Genomic DNA, 20,356 nt, shown 5'->3' on the forward strand with positions numbered 1-20,356 from the left:
TTCTGAGCTAAAAACATATCCACTAAGAATGTACAGAATTAAAAGTTTTACCTCAAGTGTGTCACCATTTTTCCCTTACTATAGAGTTCACAAGCCTGTGGTCCCTAGAACCTCAACATCAAGTGAACAAATATAAACCCCAAATGGCATTACTTTAAGACCAGAACTCCTTATTTCACTGTCTGTAGTGCCATACGGCTATCATTGAACCAGCAACCTTCATCTGCTCCCCCATTTCACACAGGACATTGCCCAGTTTTTAAAACACTGTGGAAGGCTGTCTCCAACTGCCTGTTGTCTACTTTTGGTATATAAGAAGTTAGCTAAAATCCCCACATTCCTTCTTTTACAAGGTTAAAAATTGTTGAACTAAAGTCAGAAATTATCTCATCTGTATGCAGTTCTGCAGATTCTTTTAAATAGCACAAAAATAAAACGGAAACGACATCTTTAGATCAGCAGATTTGACAAAAGCAACCATTTACTTAAAACAAATAAGTCATTCAGCATAAATCATTGCCTACAAATCTAAACTTCATGGAAAGATTATTTCCATACTGAGACTAACCGCTTTCTATAAAGTGCAACATTTTCCACTGTATCACTAAATTCTAGAAGGGTCTTCAAAAAAGGGCTGAAAAAAAGTGTCAAGAATGGCAATTGTATGTATAAAACAATTATAAACTCACTTGAATTATAGTAAAAATATTGTGATCATCTACATTCAGATTTCAAATTTATATCAAATGAATTATCCAAATAGATTTTTTAAAAATGCAGAAACAGGCATGATGGTACATGCCTAAAATCCTAGCAAGTGAGGCAGGAGGAATGCAAGTTCAAGGCCAGCCTCAGCCACTTAGTAAGAACCTGTCTCCACATAAAAAAATAAAAAGGCAGGGAGTGTAGCTCAGTGGTAAAGCGCCCCTGGGTTCAATCCCCAGTTTAAAAAAAAAAAAAAAATTTAAGAACAAGTTTACTATGTTATGTTACTATACAATCTGCAAATATCAAAAGAAGCCCTAAATCCAAGTTCAATGATTTGATTTGCATTAAAGTAAGTGAACAGTAATGATAAAGTTGTTCTGAATGTATTTCAGACTGAGGTCTCCATATAGTAGTAATTTTATTATAGAAATCCTATTCACTAAATATGCCATTCAAATATAAATAAGTAAACATGATTCTACAGAAAAAACAATTTTGAAAGTCATTCTACTCCTTGCTACACAGATGACTTTTAAGGCCTCATAATTTACCTGTTCTAATGCCATTTCTTCCATCTGTTTTATTGAGGATAACACCATGTACTCTACAGAGTAGATGTGAGAATTAAGTTTTCTAACTTAAAACTGAAATGCAATTGAACTAATGCTGTGGTAGTAATCCAGTCATCCACAATCAGATAATTATTTTTGGACTATCCTTTTTACTACTCCCTAACAATAGCTCAAAAGACTTGAGAACACAGGAATACAATCTCACTAAGAAATAAAAATATTTTTAAAAAGCCAAGATCTACATATTATTTATTTATTTATTAGTTGTAGATGGACACAATATATTTATTTATTTTTATGTGGTGCTGAGGATTGAACCCAATGCCTCACACGTGCAAGGCAGGTGCTCTACCACTGAGCTATAGCCCCAGCCCCCAAGATGTATATTCAACAAGCAGGTCTTAAAAGACCCAAACACACCAAACCAAATTAAATTCACCCAGTTAAAATATTTATGGGTCAAAAATCTCAAGCTCATTAGCAAAGTATTATGAATTGAGCTGTTCCTACAAATAAAAATTTGTACTTTAAAATCTGAAAAAGTTTTATGTAATAAGCTGCTGCTGCCTACAGAAATCTTAGAGCAACGTATTTCACTTCAACTTTCTAGCAGTGTCAATATATGCATCTTTTGCTCTCATGTTTATTCTGTAAGCAATAATGTAAATAATGGTATTGGGATTCTTAACAGTGTCAACTATGATGCTAAATCCTATTTCTTACATCCAATGCCATTCAAAACCCCACATCCATCCCAATTCTGATGACTTGAAATTATTTAGGAAACAACTTTTGTTTTCTGAGATTATGCAACAATTCCTTGCAACATTATAAGCAGCCATATAGCACATATTGCTATACCTCTCCCCATTTAAACATTCATTTACACACACAAAATGCACGTGGCCGTACAAAAACTAGGAATTATTAATTACTTAGAACAGATGCTATTCTAATTCCTCAGAGAGATTTACATTTCCTAATTATTTATCTGAGGCTGAATTTCACTTCCTTCACTAGTTTCCCTAATCCCACTGTTCCACTTACCCACAGGAGTAGGGACCATTAGTGTTCTCAATGGGATTGCTTTACTTTTGCAAAACATTTGGTATCCTTGGTCCCCACCCAATATGTTATTGCCCCTCACAACCCTTCCAAATCTCACATTTCCGAATGCTCTCCAGGATGTACTAACAGCACCAACTCAAGAAATAACTATATCAAGTTAGTGCCCTTAAACTTCTGATTGATATGAACTTGTTTTTTTAAATGCACAACTTTGTACTCAATTATAAAAAGTAATTTCTAAGCTATCTTTAATTTATGACCTTGAAGTTACTGCCAATTTAAAGCTTTCTTTTTTAATCAAAAGCTTAATATAAGCTATGAATTTGCAAGTTGATTTCTTTCCAATTATCACTAATCTGGGCCAAATAAAGTGATTATCAAAGAGTTACTTAAAATGATCCACAAAACAGGCACGTAACTCGGTTACATAAATTTCTTTATGTGAAGGAGATGATGGCAATTTTCAAATAGCTGAGGTATGGAGACTAAATTGATAACATCACTTCAGTCCTAACTAACCTGTTCACAAAAAAAAATCTTCTATTTCTCAGCAATGGTGAAACAAAACTGCTATTTCTATGTTATCCTCAAATGAAAAGTCCTAAGCATGAACACTGTTAAGAGTAAAGACTAACCTGGTTGCCCTAATTATAACAAGTTACCAATATAAAGGTTTGTCTCACACATGTAAACAAAACCTTCACCCACCTCACACACAGCACACAACAGATAACATACTATATAAAATGAGTATTATTAGTCTATATTGCCAGATTAAATTTTCTTCCAGAAATATTTTAATAAAAATTGGCCATTTCCAAGAAACACCCACTGCATGCCCATCAATAAAAGAGAACCATAACAAAATAGAAAATTTACCATATGGCTATGATTTAAAGAAAAAAAATTGCAGACACTAAACACATCAGCAAAGTCCAATATTAAAGTTGCATTCCTTCTTATGGGCTATGATTAAGAATCTGATTAGATATCAAAATAAAACTTAATACAAATGCTTAACTATTTGGGTCAAACGACCTCTACAAAAGTATCTGTCCTCCAAGGCATTCCAGTTTGAGACTCAGTTTTAGAATAAGGCATAACAAATATTAACAAAAGACATACAAGGTGATAAAAAGAGGAACTCTACAATTCCCCACATACTCTGAACCTAATAAAACAAATCTAATTTTTTTTTTATTATTTTTCTTTAAACAACTGCCAAGATTGGAACCGAAGATAAATAGAAGGCACAACAGTTTTTGCTCTGGTTGTTATTTGGTTGGGGAGGATTTTTTTTCTTTTCTTTTTTTTTAAACAAATATAGATGAAACATGAAAAAACTCTACTTCAAAAGAATCTAACAGTTCAAGAAAAGCCTATTAATTGCATTCTAGACATTTAAAACCTATCTCACAATTTAAATTTCAATGGTAAAAACAGTTGGTTTTAGAATTATTTTGTGATCACATATCAAAAGAAAAAAGTTCTATTAACACCTTTTATTCAGTTTTTAACCACATCAGGGAGAATCAAATGTCAAATTTTCCAATGGCAATTTTTCCACATCAGAAGGTAGTCGTAACTCTCAAAGAATAAACAATTTGGATTTTTCCTGCCTCCAAAATGCTTATCAAATCCTGCATTCCTCACAGGTTTTGAAACACATAGAAAATAAGTAAGAAATATTCCAATGAATGAAACATACCAAATGTCAGTAATAAGCAAGACACATTCCTTTGGGGAAATGGCTGTTTAAAAAAAAAAATTCCAGTCTGTATATGCAAAGTAAGCAAGGAAATTCAGTCTTTTCGTTTTCTCTTCTTTAAAAATTCGTTACTCCTAAAATAGCGTTCCACAAAACTGGAAGTGAAGGACTAAAAGGCCAGGAGAAGGGAAAAGGGAAGGATCACACACCATTAACACAAAAAGAAGTAAAATTGTACAAACTTAAGCAGTTTATAAGACTAGGATCATCATACTCCAAGATAACAAAGGCTGGTTGAAGAAATTCACCATTCTGCAGAAGCTGGGGTTTTTATGCTTCATGAAGACCAGTGAAGAGCAATTCACTGCCGTGGAGCAATCCCCCTTCCCACTCCAAATCCTGGTTTCTGCACCATGCCTCCACGGGGAGGGCCTCTCATTCCACCGCCCAGCCCACCTCGAGGGCCTCCAGGTCCCCGCAGGCGGTTATCTCGACGGTCCCCTTCCCGAGCAGCTCGAGTCTTCTTCTCTTCCACATTCAGTCGGACTTCACCTCTGAACATGATTGGCTGGAAGAAATCAAGGTAACCAGACTCAGCGCTTATGAACTACACCTACCAAAAGTAAAATGACACTACCATAAAGAACCAGCAGCTTACAAATCAGTCAAGTTCTTGCAATCAATTTTTGTTTTAAGCTCAGACAACATATTTTCCTGTTAACAAAAGCATGAAAATGTGGTAAGGGAGGCAGGCTAGTTAAAAAAAGCTAAATTAAACAACATAAGTAATTGTCATTATATTTACTTAACAAATCCTAAACAGGATAATATAAATAAGAATTGCCACCTTCTCCATGGATTTAGAGGCTTAGGCTAAAACTTCATCATAGAATATGCAGAGATAGTACTATACATATTTATTCTAAGTACATTCTCATCTCAAAAAAATGTCATTATACTGAGGCAAATAAAATTCTAGACACTAGCAAATTAAAGGCCAGGGAAGTTAAGATACTTGTCCCTTACAAGGGACAAGAGTAAGTCTATGGGTCACTGCACTAGTGAATGGGGGAAAAGGAACGTAATCCACGGCCTCCTGTCTGGGAAATATAAGCTTTAAACCACTGTGCTATATTACAACATAACATAGTGATCAATGTTGCATAAACTATTTCTGTACTCACAAAACATTATTGAAGAGAGCACAGCAGCAGACTTCTACCTACACAGTAAAATGAAGAAAAGGCAAGATACATCTATGGTTAACCCCAAAGAAGGAGTAAATCTCCAAGTACAATTCCCAGACAGGACTTAATGGGTTAAACATGATGGAATAAATTACATTTTACATATAAAGACACAGCTTAAGGATGAATACCCTCTAAAGAACCAAAACATACCTATATTTCAAACATAAAAAAAGGAAGAAATCAAGATAAAAAAACTGCTTACTCTGTTACTAAGAACTTTCTGAACAGGCTCAGAATCATCGAATACAACAAAACCAAAATTGGGTAATTTTCCACCACTGTTTATGCGCAGCTCCACCACATTCCCATAATCTGCAAGTGAAACAGATTTTCAAATAATTTATTAGCAGAAAGTTCCCTCTTAAATGTTAGATGTTCACTGTTCAGTATCACTAGACACTGAGCACCTCAAATACATCTAGTCCAAATGGACATGTACCTTGAGTGTAAAATACACACTGGATTTCAGAATTAGTATTTTTAAAAAATAAAAAAAGGAAAGCAAAACACAGGCTCAGTATCCCTTATCTGAAATGCCTAAGAACAAAAGATTTCAGATTTTCTTTTATTATGAAACATTTGTAAATGTATAAAAGATATTTTAGGGATGGAATCCAAATCTTAACACATGAGGTCAAGTGTGGATTTTTTTTTTCTTTTTCTTGGTTTTTTTTTTTTTTTTTTTTTTTTTTTTTGTGGTGCTGGGGATAGAACCCAGGGCCTGTGCATGCCAGACAAGCACTCTACCAACTGAGCTGTATGTATCCCCAGCCCCAGGTGTGGAATTTTTCATCTGTGGCATAATGATGACACGCAAGAGACAGGTTTTAGAGGATTCCAGATGCCTTTTTAAAAAACTTTTGGGGGCCTGGGGCTGTGGCTCAGTGGTAGAGTACTTGCCTCACAAATGTGGGGCACTGGGTTTGATCCTCCACACCACATAAAAATAATAAATAAAGATATTTAAAACAAACAAACAAAAACTTTTGGTAGTACTGGGGACTCAATCCAGGGTGCTCTACCACTTAGTCACACCCCCAGCCCTTTTTTATTTTCAGACAGGGTTTTGGTAAGATGCTAACACTGGCCTTCAATTTAGGATTCTGTTACCTTAGCCTCACAAGTCACTGGGATTTTAGGTGTATACCACCATGCCAAGCTTAAGAGCATTCTGGGTTTTCAGATTTAAGGAAGCTTAATCTGTACCTGATTTTTTGTTTTTGCAGGAACGGGTACGGGAGATTGAACCCAGGGGTGCTTTACCCCTGAGTCACATCGAGACAGGGTGTCACCAAGTTGCTTCTTCACTAAAATGCTGAGGCTGGCTTTGAACTAGAGATCCTTATGCCTCAGCCTTCCAAGCTACTGGGATTACAAGCACATGCCACTATGCCCAGCTCCTCATATATTTATATTTTAAAATGATTTCTTTATACTTTAACATGACTACTAGAAAACTTAAAATTATATATGCAGCTCCTCTATTTCTACTGGACGGTGCTACACTAGATTAAGTAGTGATTAAAACTAAATAACTTACTTTGAAAGAAATCTTTAAGTTCTGATTTGTCCACTTCATGAGGCAGGTTGCCAATGAAGAGTTGGTGACTATCAGGATGTCTCACAATTCTTCGGGGCTCAATATCACCTTGCTCACCAGCCTCACGGACTTAAGAGACAAAAACAACAAGGAAAGACTAGAGAAAGACCTTTCAGGGACTATTCATAAGCAACACTTCTATTACTCCACAGTAAAAAATACTAAAATATCAATGTCTCCCAAGTTATCATCTCAAAATCACACAAACTAGAGAAATTTCCCAATTCAGCTCTTACTTGGTCTGGGTCCCCTCTGAGGAGGAATATTTATTCGTTGCTCTCGTACTCGTTGATCCCTCTGAGGCCTCTGTGGTGGGATCTGAGATTCAGGCTTAGACTCTGGACGGGGCTAAAATATTTACAAGTTAAGTTTTGTCTAAAAACAAATCAGGCTCATATATTTTCCTGTGAAGTTTTTAAACTAACAATTAAGGTTCAAAGTAAAATATGACAGTTCCCTCAAAAAAAAAAAATCATTAAAAAATAACTATATGCCAGTTCCTGTTCTCTAAATCTCTGTTGAGTCGTATTAATTTGCCTCCAGTCAGAGCCTTACCTGTGAAGCTGGTACTTTAACTACATGAGGTGGTATTCCAGTAACAGGAACAGCTCCACTGGGAGGAAGGTTCTTACTGGTCACAGATGCCCAAGAAAATGTCTAAGGGACCAATGTTACATGATTACATTACTTATCAAAACAACATAAAAGCTATCAACTTTTGATTTCCTGTGCATAATGTATGTATCACATTCTCATAGATAGAATGGAAATTATAAACATCTTGCAATTTCTTTCCTTCATCTACTCACAAATTTAGGACTAAAACTCCTTGAACTAATGATCAAGTTAAAGTCAAAGATGAAAAGATTGGGGATAAAGAAGCTACTTTTAGTCAATCAGAAGATACACACACACACACACACACATCATATATGTACATGGATAATCCTCAACTAGATTTCACTGTTATTTTCATTAAACTGATGTTTGCATTTATATTGTGCTATAATACTAAAGTAATGATTTACAATTTAAGAAGGATCACTAAGTTTGAGGCCAGCCTCAACAACTTAATGGGATCCTGTCTCAAAATAAATAAATAAATGAATAAACAAAAACAGCTAGGAATGCACCTCCATGGGTAAAAGCATCCATGGGTTCAATCCCCAATTCCACCACTAAAAAAAAAGATGAAGTATCAAAAGACTAGAGATTGTTGATAATGACTGATAAAAATGGAACTTACCATTTGAATACCTAAGAGGCATTCAAGCTACCTTTGAGGGGGTGGGAACCACAGGCCATTTCTTTTGATGTTACAAAGTGACAGGCATCATGCCTCTTATCTGAGACATGGCCTAGTATGTAAGAAATTTCCCTAAACCAATAGGAAATGCATCAACAAGGTTAACAACACAACTAAAAAAGGAGAAAAGAGTTTTTTAAAAAGTAAAAATAGAATAAAGATGAAGACATGTTCCTTACCCTCAAGTCTTCCTGTACTGTTTGAGCTATATCTGTAGGTGCTGGAGAAGAACTCTTCTGAGCATCCTCAGGAGCAGGTTCTTCTAATACCGGCTCAGACTTTTCCTCTTGGATTTCAGATACAGGTTCTTGCTCTGGTTCTGGTTCAGGATCAGGCTCTGGTTCAGCAACAGGCTCCTCTAAATGTTCTTCCAAGTCATTGCTTTCACAGGAAAATTTGAGAAATATCATTCTGCCTCCACCGACTTAGAAATTCTTTTTTTTTTTTTTTTGGCGGGGGGGGGGGGGGGGGGGGATACCAGGGATTGAACCAGAGGAGCTTAAACACTGAGCCACATCCTCAGCCCTTTTTTACATTTTATTTAGAGACAGGGTCTCAGTGAGTTGCTTATTGTCTCACTAATTTGCTGAGGCTGCCTTTGAACTTACAATCCTCCTGCCTCAGCCTCCCAGGCCACTGGAATTAGACATGTGCCACAGCATCTGGCAGAAATTCTTAATAATGTATTAACCATGGAAAAAACTTCTCTCAGGGAGGAGGCTAGAGCTTGATGGTGAAGCACATGTATAGGATGAGCAAGGCCTGGATTGTATCTCCAGCACGAAAAAAAGATAAAAGAAGCAAGTTTAAGGGGCTGGGGTTGTGGCTCAGCGGTAGAGCACTCGCCTAGCTCGGGTTCGATCCTCAGCACCACATAAAAATAGATTAATTATTAAAGATACTGTATCCAACTACAATTAAAAAAAATAAATATTAAAAAGAAGCAAGTTTAAAAAGTTATTTGCTCAAATTCAAGTCAAAATATTTGCTCAAATTCATTCAAAACAAATGAAAAATTTTCTCATCCTATAGAAATTCTAAAAGTATTGCCATTTACTTATAACACATCACAAAATCTCTCATACCTAATGGGCTGGGGGAAGAGGGAAAGAGGAAATTGCTGTTCTTAAAATCTATAGTGTGTTTTGCACATTGAATGAAAAGTTCTAGAGATCTTTCATACATCTATGTGCACCTCGTTAAGACAACTGTACCTCATACTTAACACCTCATTCTTAAACTCTCATAAAAACACATAAGAAATTTTAGGAGAAATAAAGATAGTTGTAATTCAGAACAGTTATTAAATTTCCATATAAATCACTAGTAATGCTGTTAAAACTGCAAGTGTATGCTGAGGCTGTACCTCAGTGGCAGAGCACTTGCTTAGCATGTGTGAGGCACTGGGTTGGATCCTTAACACCATATAAAAATAAACAAATGGGGCTGGGATTGTGGCTCAGCGGTAGAGCGCTCGCCTAGCACAGGCGTGACCCGGGTTCGATCCTCAGCACCACATACAGATAAATGCATTGTGTTGGGTCCATCTACACCTCAAAATAAATAAATAAATATTAAAAATAAATAAATAAATAAAATAAAAATAAACAAATAAAATAAAGGCATTCTCTCCATCTACAACTACAATAAATAAATAAATAATTTTTTTTAAACTGCAGGTGTTTTTCCTCCTGAAATTCTAATTCAGCAGATTTGTGGCATGACCACAAATCTTCATTTTTAACCAGCAATCCAAATGAGTAATATCGTTAGACCATCATCACATTTTGATAAACTGAAAATATTTATTATAATTTTTTGATATTAATTAATATTAAGCACTGAATATAACATTTAGGATGTCTCATGGCAGGCAACATCATTTCAATCCCTATCAAACACATTTCTGTCCCAAGCACAAAAATAAAAAAAAACCCTAAAATATAATGACATATTTGCCATCTGAGGTGGTAAAATTCTTTATTGCTACTTAGCTCACATATTTTAATTTCTACCTGGTCACTCAGTACTTAACAATTTATATTTCCCCAAAAGCATTTAATGAAATACCTTGATTTAGTGAACTATTGATAAGAAATATTCAAAAATTTGTACTTACCACCAAGAAAAAACTAAACCAAAAAGTAACTGATAGGTACTATTTAAACAGTCCTCACTCTACTATTAATAAACATCACTGTACTATTAATAAACATCATTTTTTTTAATTTTGTCAGAGATACCAAAGCTAAATCATTCTTCTAGAAAATTATAATTTGATATCAAATCTGAGAAGGTATGATTGCTCTCTAACAAAGAGACAGATAATGCAATTTCTTATGTAGCCCTGGACATGTACACAAAAATTTCCTTACCTGACAGCCTGATCATAGAAAGTTCCAGAATCATCAGGTACCACCTCAGGTGTCTGCTGTCTTTCTTCAGGCTCCTCTACTTCTTCCTCAGATTCTGAGGAAAAGAAATTTAAAACATAATTTGTGCTTACCTAATTTTCAGTTCATTATAATGTCTATTACAGGAGATTCATATCTTTTAAACTGATTTTACCAATAAAGATGAGAATGGGAAAACAATGTGTACTATTTAAGAACGAGAAAATGAGGTCATAAAGGGAAACATACATAGGGCAATTTGATAAAATCATGACACAGATTTGAAGGACAGATTAGTGTTTTGATTAACACAGAATATGAGATCGTATTTCAGTAATCTAATGTACCTTACTAGCTACCACTATCTTAGGTAAACTATTATATTTCAATACCCTAATGTACTTTATTGGAGAAACAGTACCTAAAGTACTGTCTATAAGGTGTATATTACATAATAAATATAAAGCACTTAGAACAGTCTGAGCCATGTAATAAAATTCAAACACTATCCATTGGTCTGCTTTTGCACATAATCCACATCTATCCTTTCTTTCAGGGTAATTTTCAAGAATATTTGTATAGCAAACAGCCTTAGAAAAAAGTATTCCTCAAGAGCAAAGGAGAGGGGCTTGGGGATGTGGCTCAAGCGGTAGCACGCTCGCCTGGCATGCGTGCGGCCCGGGTTCGATCCTCAGCACCACATACAAACAAAGATGTTGTGTCTGCTGAGAACTAAAAAATAAATATTAAAAAATTCTCTCTCTCTTAAAAAAAAAAAAAGAGCAAAGGAGAGGCATGTTACTGCCTAGAAAAGATTTGGTTTCCCTGAAATAAGGGTTTCACACCTTTAACAACCCACTGCAATGCATATATCATGAGACCTTCTTCATGGGGTCCTATGGGAACTAAAGCAAAAATGCTACTGTTGGCTGCTGAGAATGATAATCTACTTCTGACCTTAGAGTCAGGTTGACTCCCAACCTCCATGAAAAAAGCTAACCAATTAGCATCCAACAGGGTAAAAGCTGAGATTCTTCATGTCTTAACAAATACTACTTATTCACAATAAAGAACCAACAAAACTATTCAATAAACCCATTATTCTCTAAAGGTCCATCGGATGCTGTTTTAAATGTTTAGATAAGTAACGTACAGTGCTTCACTACTTACCCTCCTGAGGCTCAGTGACAAAGCCACCAAAGACCTCATCTTGGTATCTGAAGATATCATTATGAACATAGAATTTATTTGCAACAGAGCCCTGCAATGCCAACAAAAAGTTTTAATTTATACAACAGACTTTCAAAGAGCCAAATAACTACACCAGTGTTCTAAACTAGCAGGAGATACTTGACAATGTCTGGAGACATTTTAGTTTTCATGACTGGTACAGTCACTAACAACTATTAAGCAGAGTGCAAGGATGAATAAGATAGCCCCCAAAACAAAGAATTAGTTAACCCAAAATGCCAAAAGTACCAAGATTAAAAAGTCATGCTTTATACTACAGTTATTTTAAAAACTATATTCTAATACATTTTATTTGTTCAAAACATTTATCCTCATCACCAGATGAATACCAAAAAAAAAAAAAGAGAAGATTAAAAACTCTAAAGTATGCAAGATGCAAAAGCTAACACCTCAAATCATTAAGAGGCAATTAGATATTTAAAATTCCCTATATCTGCATCCAAAAATATTCATTCTAACATTCCAGGGTGGTTTAGCTAAGGGGAAAAAAAATTGCTCACATTATGTCTAAGACATATCCAAGTCCAAATCCAGTTATGTTATTTAGTAGTTACTCAATTTCAAAGCTGTTCCCTCATCCATAAAAAAAGATCAACATATATACCTCAGTGCATGTGTTCTCAAAGTTTATAAAACAATGCATTATGTTAACATGGAAGAGTCATCCCTTTAAAGTCTGATGTATAAAAATGAATAAAAAATTTAAAATAAACTTTTCCCTTTAAAAGGAAAAAAAAAAGCTATACACCCCAATGCAATTCTTCACACATTTAAAAGTCCTTCAAATATTTTTTTTTTTTGGGGGGGGGGCGGTACTGGAGATTAAAACAGGGGCACTTAACCACTGAGCCATATCCTAGGCTCCTTTCTATATCTCATTTAGAGACGGTGTCTTATGAATTGCTTATTAGGGCCTCGCTAAGTTGCCGAGGCTGGCTTTGAACTTATGATACTCTGGCCTCAGCCTTCTGAACTGCTGGGATTACAGGTGTATACCATTATACCTGGCTAGAATAGAAGTTCTTCAAATCTTTACCCTTCAATATAATCCTCCATTTAAAAGATGACTAAAATGATTTCATGTAACTTTTTCAAATAGACAAAAATATTCTCTTCTCAGTAAAAATATAGTATTGCGTTCATTATTCTAAATATTAAAAATTATTTTAAAGATTAATACTAAAAAATAATGATCATTTTTTCATCAAGTTTTTAATGAGCCACTTCTACATATTTAAGCAGACAGGATTCTTGACTGTAATCAATCTGGAAGACTTTCATGATAAGCCTAACTACAAAGAACTAGGGGTTCCTTGAAGAAACAGCTGATTCTAGAATTGTGCTAAAGCAGGGTCTGTGCAAGCTGAGCCCAGAACATTTTGCTCCACAATGTTACAAAGTGGACCCCCCTCAAAAAATAAACAAACAAAAAGACACAAAAGAAGCTTGAAGGGGTTCCCTCTGCTTGGATCTGGAACATTTTAGACACGACAGTAACAGATTACAACTCATTAAATAAACTAAAAATCCACAAATGATTAACAGATAAGAAAGGGAAAGTCCTTTATAGCAGGATGCCAACTAATAGGGGATTAGATAAACTCAATTTGTCACCATCAAAATAGCAACTGATTTCAACCAAGAATCAATGATTGCTAAAGTTAGCATACAAAAAGTTGTAAGTAACAGGATACAAATCTCAAACAATCTGCACAATGCATAAATCAGAAAAGGAAAAATACTTAACAACACAGTAGCAAAACCTAGTGAACATCACCTTACATAAGGTTAACATCATTAATAAAACTAAATAACAGGGCTGGGGTTGTGACTCAGTGGTGGAGCACCTGCCTGGCATGTGTGAAGCACTAGGTTCAATTCTCAGCACCGCATACAAACTAATAAAATAAAGGTCCAGCAACTAAAATATATAAAAAATTGAAAGACCCCTCCTCCCCTGCCCATCTAAAAAAAAAAAAAAACTAAATGACATCATATGCCTCTTTGAGGTACTAAAAGATACTTAAGTATGAAGTGTTTACAAAATAACATGACCGTTCTCGAAAAACATCACTGCCATGACAAATAAAAGATTAAGAAACTACTACACATTAAGAGACTAGAGACATATTATAGCTAAAAGCAATGTATAACTATGTATTGAATCTTGGACCTGGAAAAAAAAAAATCACTATGAAGTTCAACATTGGTGTGTTTTCTGAAATTCAAATATGGACTACAGAATGATAGTAACATTACATCAATATTTCCTGAATTTAATTACTGCACTATGATTACAGGACAGAATTCCTTATTCTTAGAAATTACCCACTTAAGCTGGGAAGGTTGTGTGGTAAATCCCTTGCCTAACACAAGCAAAGACCTGGGTTCTTCCCCCAACACCACAAAAGAAAGAACAAAATCAACATACAAGTATTTAAAACAAAAAGAAAGAAAGAAAAAAGAAAATAAATGCCCACATAAGCATCTGAGCATGATTAGAAATGTCTTAAACTTCTTTTCAAATGATTTAGAAGAGGAAACCTTTTTAGGGATACCTAAAAAAAAAAAAAAAATTATAGGCTGGAGATGTGGTGCAATAATAGAGTGCTTGACTAGCATGGGCAAAGCCTTGTGTTCAATTTCCAGCATTACAAAAAAAAAAAAAAAAAAAAAAAAGAACACAATCCACCATAAGTGGGCAAGTACTGACAGTAATTCTATAGCTATAGGTAAGGTTTACATAAGCATTGCTGCACTATTCTGCACTATTCTGACAACTCAATATGTTTGAAAGTTCAAAAACAATTTAAAGATATGCAAAAATTTCATTTTTTTTCCCCACATTATTTCACTACTAAACATACCTCTGGGGCAAGGACAAATGTTTGCATGAATCTCCGCAAAGCCTGGTTGTTGTTTGATAAGAGACCCATCACCTGGACCACCACACCATCATTTAGAGTAGCATGAGCATCAACATGGCGAATCTTAGTGTGGCAGTTGGTGAAGTTTTGTGACATCACCTTCCTGTGAATTTCCTAAGGAATCAAGGCCAGTAGTTAATGCCTTCAATTTTACACCTTCAAAATATCCCCAAATTTCCTAACACAACATAGATAAAAGAGTATATACATGTTTAAGTTACAACAAGAGTTTTTTCTTTATTACTCTATTCCCAGTGAGTTGACTTGAATCCTTTAAAATAACACTTTTAAAAGCTTAGAAAACATGATCCCAGGCTAAAAGCAACTATATTCTAACATACAAAGCATTCAGAGTATATCATCCAATGTGAACAAATGAAAATCACAGGCCATTCAACAACTATCATATTTATAAAATAGTAACTACCTAAACTTCTATTACAATGTTGAAAAATTCAATCTTTTAGTATTATCAAATTTACTAAGCATGTATCTACCTCAACTTTATTATAGGTTTGTTTCTAGATACTTCCAGATCCAAATAAAACTTGTACTTACTTTCTGTCCATAGACTGCATCTGCTGGCTTTCCATTTGAATCCAATCCCCCATGAACATAGGAAGAGTTCTTTCCATAAAATCTGTATCACAGGAAGATAATTTATTTTCTATCTTTAAGTACCCTAACAGTAAGTATTTATTTTTCACATTATAAATCTACTTCACTGGCTGATTATTGAAGGCAGGAATGTGTTTTCTTTCTTTATCTATATGCAGTCATCTATCCATCCCCTCCATGCCACTCAGTTAACATTTTCTGAATAGGAATGGATTTGGTTAGTGAGGCAGAACACTTATTTTCCAAGTGGTAACTTCCACATTTCAGGATTATCATGTTGGAAAAGATCTTACAGTTCATGTCAGAAAGATCAGTCACTTAAACTTAAGATTCTGTTTTCACTAGAAGGAAGAAAACAGCAGTTGGGCTGGGGGCAGTCACATTCTCCATAGGCTTGACGAGTCCTTTTAGATTTCAGAATGCATATGAGCAGTTCCTATTAACTACTTGCAAACTCACACAGGCAGTTTTAGAAGTTTTTAACAATTTCTGCTGATGCAGTAAGAATTTTTAATTTCCTGTAGTTTTCGTTCATCTGTATCTTCAAACACCGTTTTCACTACAACAATATTCTACCATACACACACACACACAAATGCTCCCAAACTAGGCAAAAATCACTATTAAGTATTTTTTGTTATCTGTCTTCCAGATAAGTATATTTTTTGAATAAATAAACCCATACATATTATTTTATATCCTGACTCCACTCCCCAACCCCCAAAAAAGGAATAGGTCTGGAATCACTAGAATAAGTCTTCCTTTCTACTTTTAAAAGCTACTAAGAAGATGTACATGTGTCAGAGAATCCATTCACTACTGGCTAAGCCACTTTTCATTCTAAGATGTGCCTATGTACTTCAGAAATTAAAAAAAAACAGTGGGAAGGAAAAAAGCAGCCTTAGAATGACAATATTGACAAGAAAATACATTAATGCATTTGATTAGTTTCTTTAAATTCTTGCTTCTTTTTAAACTCCAAGTTTAACTAACTTCTAAGGACAGAAAATAATAAAACTTTCATAAAACAATGAACAGGAAGAATAAAAACTGATTTGGGGACTTGTTCTACCACTTAATAGACATGAGAATAATACTAGCAAATTTTTTTTAAACATTTATTTTTTAGAAATAGTTGGACACAATATCTTTATTTTATTGATTTTTATGTGGTGCTGAGGATCGAACCCAGGGCCTTACACGTGCTAGACGAGTGCTCTAACCACTGAGCCACAGTCCCAGCCCATACTAGCAAATTTTTAACTCCGCTGAGCTTCTACATCCACAAAGTGAAGTTAATACCTTAATGCCTTACTGAAAAGTTTTTGTAGGTAAAGTATAAAGTGCTTGGAAATGATAAAACCTTAAAAAAATTTTTGTTTCCATTTTCAGTGTAAAGCCAAACCAGGTATTAAGGATGAATTTAGGGCTGGGGATGTGGCTCAAGCAGTAACGTGCTCGCCTGGCATGAGTGCGGCCTGGGTTGGATCCTCAGCACCACATACAAATAAAGATGTTGTGTCCGCCGAAAACTAAAAAATAAATAAATATTTTTAAAAAAAGAATGAATTTATAGGGCAGGGGTTGTGGCTCAGAGGTAGAGATCCTGCCTTGCACATGTGAGGAACTAGGTTTGATCCTTAGCACCATATAAAAATAAACAAAACAAAGGTATTGTGTCCATCTACAACTAAAAGAAATTCTTAAAAAGGATGAATTTATAGGGGCTGGGGATATAGCCCAGTTGGTAGAGTGCTTGCCTCACATGCACAAGGCCCTGGGTTCAATCCCCAACACCACCAGAAAAAAAAAAAAAAAAGAATGAATTTATAAACCAGGCACATTGGCACATACCTGTAATCCCAGAGGCCTGGGAGGCTTGAGACAGGAAGATCAAGAGTTCAAAGCCAACCTCAGCAACTTAGTGAGGTTCTAAGCAACTTAACAAGTCCCTATCTCAAAAAATAAAAAGGGGGGCTGAAGATGTGGCTCAAGCGGTAGCACGCTCGCCTGGCATGCGTGTGGCCCGGGTTCGATCCTCAGCACCACATACAAAGATGTTGTGTCTGCCGAAAACTAAAAAATAAATATTAAAATTCTTTCTCTCCTCCCTCTCTCTCTTAAAAAAAAAAAAAAAAAGATTTTCTTTTAAAAAATAAATAAATAAATAAATAAAAAGGGCTGGGGATGTGGCTCAGTAGTTAGGTACTCCTGAGTTCAATCTCCACTACCAAAACAAAAAACCAATCTGTAAATTTTCCTCATAACCATGTAATATTGAATATGTAAGTTGGCCACCGTACAAAGGAAAAAACAGTTCTGGCCCAACAAATATACATTTTGGAAATTATATGAAATTATTCTAACAAGTCCACATCAATAGTTTTGTATAATGTAACACTGTTTATAAAAGGATATACTGGAAGCAACCTACATCATTAGGAAATTAAAACATACTACATCTCTATAAAATATTCTGTCATCACTAAAATTAAGTGATACATGTACTACCATTAAAGATGACCTTAGATTAATTACCAAGCAAAATAAGCTAAAAGAGTTTGTTAACAGAGTTTGTTAAAACATGTTTGCATATACAAAAAAAAAAATTGTTAGTATGCTATTACCAAATATTTTCACAATTTGTTTTGTTTTCCTGGTTTTTGCAATGCTAGGAATCAAACTAATGGCCTCTTATATGCTAAGGCAAGCGCTCTACCACTGAACAACATGCTCAGCACTTCACAATGTTTTTGTACATCTGTGTTTTAACTTACAACAAGCATACAACATTTCTACTAAAAAGATACTTCCGTTTTTAAAAGCATATTAACGCAGAATGTTACTTCAGGAACAAACCTGGATCTTCTTAAATATAGTCTTAATAAGTGAGATTATAACATTTGTAAAATTCAGTTAATAGTTCTTTTTAAATACTACTTGGAAATTCTTTTAAATTTTATAATTTTAACATCCAGTACTTACAGATACTTATGTAAAAGCACTGTTATACAACAACCTCATAAGAAATATGCTGCTGAATGGAAAAATCTCACGTATAAGCACCACACACTATAAAAGAAAGAATTAGATGAATAACTTCTTACCTATGTAGCATGTCTGGGGCCTGGTTCAGCAGTGTGTAATACTGTCTCACAAACTCCCGCCCAACCAGCAGGGGACTAGGCTTCTCCATAACCATTGCTTTGGTCAATTCAACCTGGGGGGTAGGGATGGGGATAAACATTAAAAAAACAAAACCCACACATACCAGGTGACATTTTACACATTCAAATTTACTAAAATCAGATGAACATATGCGAGGGAAAAGTCACTATGAAGAATTCACCACTGGGTCTGGGGTTGTGGCTCTAAGGTAAAGTGCTTGCCTAGCATGAGGGAGGCATGGGTTCGATCTTCAAGCACCACATGAAAATAAAGATATTGTGTCCAACCATAACTAAAACATAAATATTAAAAAACTTTTTAAAAAATAAAAAAAAATTCACCATTGTTCCCAAAATTCAATTTCCTTAACTGGATAAAATAACCTCAATATACACCCTACCATAATTTTCTTGAGTTAGTAAGTACACAAAAAACTATGCTGTATTGTATGCATGTACATATATGTAGCAACTAATCCTGTCATTATGTGCATCTATAATGCACCAATAAAATAATGTGAGGAAGGGGCTGGGGCCATAGCTCAATGATAGAGCACTTGTCCAGCACATGTGAGGCCCTAGGTTTGACCCCCAGCACCACAAAAAAAATAAATAAAGTATTGTGTCCATCTACAACTAAAACAAATAAAATGAAAGAAAAAGTGAAGGGGAAAAAACCAGCATTCTAATGGCAAAATCATAAACACATTCTTATTGTGGCAATAGAAGATTCAAGGACAATAACCTTAATATGGCTTTAACATCCAGGTACAACCTATCACACCTTCAACTCCATCTAAATCAGATAACCTTTAATATTATTTAAAAATAGAAACTATATATGTGTAATAAGAATTATGATGCATTTTGCTGTCATGTATTTAAAAAATAAAACCAATTAAAAATAGAAACTATAAAATCAAGATTTCTAAATGTACTTATTAGCTAATCTTATAATGGAAACAAAAAGACTATAAAAATCAAATGGGATAAAGTTAACAAGACGTTTTTACTCAGCAAAATAATTCCTACTACTCAAAATAATCAAGAAGGTTTGCAGGTAATACCTATGAATATTTAGATACTTATCAAGTTCTCAATTTTTGCCAAGTATTACCAAAAATGACCTTCAGAAAAAATCTGATATTCTGACTTTTTATTTAAAACTGGAAAGAAAACCATTCTCAACTTACACAAACATACACACATATTAACCTAATAATGATATGCAAAAGGAGAAGAACTTTTATATTTTAAAAAGATGGGCAAAATGGATTTTTCCCCTTCCCAGAACAAGGGACATGTACGCGCACATGCTAGGTCAAGTGGTCTACCATTGATCTACATCCCAGCCCCTTTTCTTCAATTTTTTTAGACTAGGTCTTAAGTTGCAGAGGCAGCATAAAACTTGTGATCTTCCTGCCTCAGCTCCCAAGGTGCTGGATTACAAGGTGCATACTACCATGCACAGCAAAATGGATTGATAAATTTCTGAATAAACGATTTGTTTGCCCTAAAATCTAGTTTGTTTGTTTATTTAATAGATAATCTTGCTATGTTTTTCAGGCTAGCCTCAAACTCTTGGTGCAAGCTCAAACTCCTTAACAAATAATCCTCCCACCTCAACCTCGTAAGCAGCTAGGATGAAAGAAGCAGCACTGAACATGGCTCTTGCATCTTTCTTGAAGAGCTGTCCCCACTTACTACTTGTTTCACCAAAATCTGTATCAGTCCTAAGACTGTTCTTCATTTTCCCCCAATTACAGCCCCTCAACATGGATCAGCTTT

At 34.9% G+C, this 20,356-nt stretch overlaps 1 protein-coding gene across 2 annotated transcripts in view; it reads right to left on the reverse strand.

Moving 5' to 3' along the window:
* Positions 1-3,122: 3,122 nt before the first annotated feature.
* The window catches only part of G3BP1 (G3BP stress granule assembly factor 1), a 32,071-nt gene continuing 14,837 nt past the window's right edge, over positions 3,123-20,356 (reverse strand). For both annotated transcript variants that reach the window (XM_081301134.1, XM_081301135.1), the window contains exons 2-12: positions 18,509-18,621; positions 15,342-15,423; positions 14,724-14,897; positions 11,776-11,866; positions 10,588-10,681; positions 8,392-8,593; positions 7,462-7,563; positions 7,143-7,254; positions 6,847-6,975; positions 5,509-5,618; positions 3,123-4,624 (exon numbers count right to left, since the gene is read on the reverse strand). In XM_081301134.1, coding sequence (XP_081157260.1) covers positions 4,418-4,624; positions 5,509-5,618; positions 6,847-6,975; positions 7,143-7,254; positions 7,462-7,563; positions 8,392-8,593; positions 10,588-10,681; positions 11,776-11,866; positions 14,724-14,897; positions 15,342-15,423; positions 18,509-18,603 — 1,398 coding nt within the window. In that variant the 5' untranslated portion in view covers positions 18,604-18,621 and the 3' untranslated portion in view covers positions 3,123-4,417. The remainder of the gene's footprint in view (positions 4,625-5,508; positions 5,619-6,846; positions 6,976-7,142; positions 7,255-7,461; positions 7,564-8,391; positions 8,594-10,587; positions 10,682-11,775; positions 11,867-14,723; positions 14,898-15,341; positions 15,424-18,508; positions 18,622-20,356) is intronic.

Source organism: Spermophilus citellus, assembly GCF_964194105.1.
Source record: "Spermophilus citellus genome assembly, chromosome: 1".
NCBI lineage: Eukaryota > Metazoa > Chordata > Mammalia > Rodentia > Sciuridae > Spermophilus > Spermophilus citellus.